Source organism: Electrophorus electricus, chromosome 11 (assembly GCF_013358815.1).
Source record: "Electrophorus electricus isolate fEleEle1 chromosome 11, fEleEle1.pri, whole genome shotgun sequence".
NCBI classification, from domain to species: domain Eukaryota; kingdom Metazoa; phylum Chordata; class Actinopteri; order Gymnotiformes; family Gymnotidae; genus Electrophorus; species Electrophorus electricus.
Window position 1 is genome coordinate 15,619,587 of NC_049545.1, and position 6,067 is coordinate 15,625,653.

General features: G+C 37.9%; 1 protein-coding gene across 4 annotated transcripts in view; it reads right to left on the reverse strand.

The window, feature by feature from the left end:
* LOC113588716 (arginyl-tRNA--protein transferase 1) overlaps positions 1-3,960 on the reverse strand; it is a 57,124-nt gene extending 53,164 nt beyond the window's left edge. For 3 of the 4 annotated variants that reach the window (XM_027028050.2, XM_027028026.2, XM_027028019.2), the window contains exons 1-5: positions 3,675-3,960; positions 1,312-1,375; positions 797-859; positions 453-568; positions 104-202 (exon numbers count right to left, since the gene is read on the reverse strand). In XM_027028050.2, the coding sequence (XP_026883851.2) occupies positions 104-202; positions 453-568; positions 797-859; positions 1,312-1,375; positions 3,675-3,873 (541 nt within the window). In that variant the 5' untranslated portion in view covers positions 3,874-3,960. The remainder of the gene's footprint in view (positions 1-103; positions 203-452; positions 569-796; positions 860-1,311; positions 1,376-3,674) is intronic. The other variant, XM_027028035.2, reaches the window with a different exon arrangement.
* Between the last annotated feature and the right edge of the window lie 2,107 nt (positions 3,961-6,067).

Sequence of the window (6,067 nt, forward strand, 5' to 3'; positions counted from 1 at the left end):
TCTAGTTCCCCATAGCGAATGTACACCATAACCTTTTTAAACATAAAACACTAAACTCAAAAGCAAAATTGTCCTCGAGCATGCCAACATGGAGAATGAGCACCTGAGAAAAACGAGTAGGATATTCCAGCAGCTATAGTCACTGTCCGCTGGACCGAGGAAGAAAGAGGCTTTAGGAAGTCTCTGATCTCTTCAAACACACCTAAGATTGCATGACCAGACAGACTGTTAGATTTCTGAAAGAGAGACAGAGGCTATACCTGGAGGAAATGCTACAAACTGTTGCCTAACTCTGCTAAAAGGATCTACTGCAAAACAAGAACAAAAGAAAAAGGTAAAAAAAAGCGCTTCGGTAATGTATAATCCATAAGCAATCATTTAGGAGTCAGATAAAAATGTATTCTGCATGCAGTTCCTGCAACTTGGAATTCAAAAATCATAGACAAACTCACCTCCACAAGCATCTTGAGGCTGGCCCAATGGCAACTCTCCATTAGAGAGGAATTTCTTCATCCGCTTCAATATTTTCTTATGCGTTTTTGATGGGTGAAAGTTCAAGGCATGGCATCTTTATCAAACATATATACCAGGTATTAGGGTTGGTACATGCGCATAGAGCAAGACTAATCATCATCTGGTACTGTCTAAAACTTAAACACATCATCCAATTTTCTTGTCTTTCTTCACTTTTATATTTAGCACATTCTACATGTTTTTAACCCAAGCACCATTAGGGTTAAGTCATTACACTTGACACTGCTGTGCATACAAACCCTGTACATAATATTCTGTATACCTGATAGTATACTGTGGACAGCAGGTCTTGTTCATGGCAGGCTTGTAAACATACTTGCCACTTCTAAAGAGAAAGAACAAAATAAGAATAATGAAAAAGCAAACAAGGTTAAAGGGCACATTTAATGAAAGGTGTTCGCCATTGTCATATTAGGAAAACATGACCTATATACGCACACATTTATTAGAGAAGAGCAAATCCAGTGGGAGAGCACAACTTTAACCAGATGACCCAATTGGCTTGGGATAATTGTTCAAATAAAACCAGTTTCAAGGTGACACTATCAAGAGCCTTCAGTGAGGACTACATTCTCTTTATCTTACAGGTATCAAGAAAAGATGTAATGTTGTCTTCAGTATACTTTTACCATACAAGCTTTTTGAAATTAGATCAACTCAGTGTGTGGAGAATCAGAAGTAGATAAATGGGCATCAGATGTCAAAAGTTGTTTTCATGAGCAGATATATTCCTCTATGAATGTAAACAACAAAGAAAAAAAAGCCAATATGACATACCTTCTCCACCCTCTGTCAATCAGATCTTGGTAGTCCTGAACTGTCATCACATGAGACCACATACCTGCATAAGAATATAAAACAAACAATACAAATGTAAGAAAGACATAGTGAATCAGTATACATCAATCACTGTGAATTAATTTCCTTTTTCTCCTGACATCCGCACAGTAGCTTCTGAAACTCTATACATCTGGGTCCATGTCAGTTGCATGAAAGCATTCTAGAGTTTAATCATAGGCCTGAACATTTGGTCTATAGATGAAAATTAGGCCACTGTCCAAGTATGACATCAGCACAATATTCCAGTAACTACCAGAAAAAAAAAAAAATGTAAAGACAAAACGGGCACTGAATCTGCACAGCCAGTAAAAGGCAAGATCATAGCCTCCCAGAAATATCATTTATCAGTATGGAAACAGAGGTAAGAGAGGTTCCTTTGTGTCCAGGCTTATCAGTCCATCTGACAATAGTCCTCAGATTTATCTAAATTCAAGCACAAAGGCCACCTAATGAATATCAGCCCATTCTGTCTGTGATCTCTTAAATGATAAAGCACCCAAGAGAACAAAACATGTTGTTGTATATAGTGCACAAAATGCAGCAGCATAACAGATGTGTGTTCTTAAGATATATGCCAGAAGTAGTAGTAATTCAGTGGACTTAACTGTCTCCGAGTGTGGTTCAGGTTGTGCAAGTGACAGCACTGTGGCCTACCTGAGGCCTAAATCCCTGTGTTGAATTAATACCTACAGTGTTCATTTGGATCCATCTGGACTTATATACACTCTGGGTTTTCACTGTGTATGTCACATAGTGGGTTGTTTGTTTGTTTGTTTGTTTGTTGCATGGGGGTCCTTAGTTAGAACAGCTTGGTACTCAATGATATTCCAGGCAGCATACCACTGAAAGAACAGTCATCTATTTATGTGAAATGTGTCTTGTACAAATTTAACCACCCCTCATGATCAGTCATGTGAAATAAACACTAGTTAATTTGGTTAAGACTTGGGTACTACCTTCTTATAATTTAATTTTCCCCATGTCATTAGCTTGTGGGACAATTATCACCTTGAAGATTTTATCATTTAAAATTTGATAAAAGCAATACTACAACAAAGCCATCAATACATTTTCTGAGCTTTACAAATCTGGTTTCAGTAGGCATACAACTGAAGTACTAAATAAAATGACCAATATTTGGCCATGAGCTTTCAGAAGCATGTGATCACTGCAAATGGGTTGCCCATCATTATTACGATTTATTTTAGTTTTTATTTTAGTCACATTTATTTTAGTGTGAAAGTTTCTTCAGAGATGTGCATCAACATCATACTTTTCTTTGTGTCTCACACTCTCTGTAAATTAACAATCCCAGCATGTGATTATGTTGATAGCGTTCACTTCTGGAGAACAGTTTGCCATAGCTATATTTAATCTACTGCGACTCAACGACCATAAAAAGTGAGATGCCACTAGCAATTAAAAGCCAACACTCCACGGCTAAAAATAGTTATAGTTAGCCATCTAGTTCAGAGAGAGTGAAATTGTGCTTTTCGATTTTCCTAACTCTCACTTCTAGGTTACACAACTATACAATTGATTACACAATTAGCGAATGATTCTTAACTGCCCGGCAAGAATATTCAGAATCTGTAGATAGCAGGCTAGCTAGCTTGCAAAGACAGCTAGCTATCTATTCTAGCTATCCCAGCTAGCAAGATATGAAACCTCTGGTTGTATACATAGTATAAAACAAACGTTAAGAAGGATAAACTTTAGGCACTCCAGGAATCTGTTGCTGAAGCACATTTCGTCTCGATCCCATGGATTCACCGCCTACCACTATGTTAACCTAGCTTAGCTATGTAGCGTTAGCAAATTCTCGGGAATAATTTGTTACGTTGGAGTAAAAATGGATGCAGTTCAGTTAGTTAGCTATGGATATATCCGTTAGTATGTCACAGCTGGCTAACTAACACTACATACGATTTCTTTATCTAAACAACAGAATAGTGAGTGGTGTTATTTTAGGAAAATAAACAAATGACAAGATAGGCAAGTCTTGCTAACAAAGCTCGCTCGCTGAATTAGTGAGCGGTTAGCTAGCTGAGTAGCTAGCCATTTCCTCAAAGTCATTGAAACACAAAAAAATACCTTCATTGTTCAAACTAAATTACTTGACTAACCAGATAGCAAACGAGCAAGCAGTCTGTACAAATTCTGCTGTCCTGGGCGAATGACGTTGGGAATTAAGCCAGCGCTAGCTACCCTAAATCAAAGAAGCCACACTGGTATCTCTGCTAATCGACACGTTAAGATAAAAAACAACGATTTAACCACAAAAATGCACTGGCACTCACCGTGTGAAAAATTGCCCTTTTTGTTTTTGCAGTAACCACAACGATGGCCATCATCTCCTCCAAGATATTCCACTATACTATGTGACCCACCAGTAGCCATGTCTTGTGGCTTCTTACCACAAACTGGCAACGTAAAAAGACCAGTCACAAACCAGCCAGCTAGAGGGCGGGCATGTCGTAATCGATACGCAGACGGCATGTTTTGTTTGAAACCAATCTAAAAAAAACTGACTAAATGCCCCCAGTAATTTAAGCACCGTCAAGGTCAAACCGGTAACTACATGGTACATTAATGCATTGAAAGAGAAGTAGCCTATGAAATCACATCCAATGTTAACAACTCAAGTAAATGCTCTAACATTTTATTTTTAAGTATCAATTTCATATGCTAAATATGAACTATTCTATTGCATATGTGACTAAAAACAAGATATAGCCCAGAGGTGCACAACTCCGCTTTTTTGGGGGGAGTCCAACTGAGCTGTGAATGGCTGACGTTACGGCCACCGCTGTTCTGGATTTGTTTTGTGCCTCTTTGCTTTCAGTTTTGTGCTGCAGGTCGTACAGGAGATGGCGTTGTGACAAGAAGCGTGGCTTGTCTGTCATGTCACCGGTAGATTATGCTCGAGATCTGATTGGTCGACAGTTTCGTGAGCTACCGGTTAAATACCCCAGCAGAAAACGTTCTGGTACCCTGTACTCTGTTGAGCGGTAGCCGCAGGACTCGTCATAAGTTCGTCGTAGTAGTAGGGGCTTCAATAGGGCCTTATGAGATCGTAATGAGTACTTTGTAATAGGTTCTTCCAGCATGGTCTTATGAGATTGTACTGAATTTTGTGTGATAAGGCCATAAAAAGAATCTAAGAGACATTAGAATGCTTTGTAAAAACCTTTGTGGCCCACATGTCATCCATGTGAGCCCACTCTGGGTTATTGATGGGCTGATATTTGGGCCCCCTTTGCACAACCCATGTGAGGCCGACCTACAGTGTGTTCATATGGACCTACCCTCCACCACAGTGTGTTCATATGGGCTCTGTATTAGAGATGTGTGTATATATATATATATATATATATATATATATATATATATATATATATATATATATATATATATATAAATTTATTGTGAGTAGGTGAAATTAAATATTGTTCTTATAATATGTTTCTAGAGTTTAAGTTTAATGTTTATTTGGCCAGGGAAAGTTTGCATATTTTAACTAAGTGGTTAAAACTAAAATTAACTTTCCTGTGATTATTTTTGGGGAGAAGCTTCCATATTGTTTTGGAAGGAAAAGAAATCATAGAAACCAAAAGAAACCATTGAAGAGGATGTTTATGGGGAATTTTCCTGCTAAAAGACAGGAAGTTTTTTTTTTCTTATATAAGGTTGATTGATATGGGAGACTTTATGATTGCTGGATTTTTCCTTGACTTGTAAATAGAAATTCTTTTTTGGGGGTTATTTTTGTTTGGGTTTTTTTTGTTGATTAGATATGGTTTTCCTTCCTACTGCAGCACTGGGAGCCTTTTTCTTTTGTATCCCATTTGGAGTGTACCCATGTGTCTTTTCTGCCGGACCATTACAGGGGCTAAAGCAGGTGTCAGGTCTGACCCATGTGAGCAGTTAACCTTAGGCGCCACCATGGGCCCAGGATTATTGCCCATAAGGACCATATTTGTTGCCCACCTAGGCTCCAATATTATCCCACATAAGGAGATGACAAGGGGCCTTTACTGGTTATAGCTAATGTAAACAAATACAGGTTTTCTAAAACCGACCTCATGACATAAAATTTTACACTAGGATAAGATAGTAATAAACTTGTTAAATCTAGTCTAGCTTCCTTATTATTTTTAAATTAGGGTCAAGACAACCTGGCTACAGAGAAGCTTTTTTCCATATGCCATCAGACTCATGAACAGTTGAATACCTCACTGCAAATAAACTCCCCATAACATGCAAAATCTTTTTCATCTCAACTTTTTCATCTCAATCATGTTGTAATACTTCACCTTTATCTGCACTTTTCTGCCCTACCTTTTACCTGCAAATCTACATATTTATTTGTTACTTCATCATTCGACAACATCTTAACAATATGTGTGTGAGTGTGGTGGAAATATCTTCTATTGTACTGTGTACAAGTAACTGTGCAGGGTAAGCTACTGTAACCAAGAACCAATTCCTTGTAGGCATGAGCATGCTTGGCCAATAAAGACTGATTCTGATTAAACAAGTTTCATTTACAGTGTTAAACCTGTATGGAGTTTAATCATTGGAATCCATCTTGTAATGTATGATAGTTATAGTTGATAGTGTGATCGTATGATAGTTATAGTTATGTTAGTGTTAGCAGCTGTAGCTTATTGTACAGATACAGGGTGTTCCT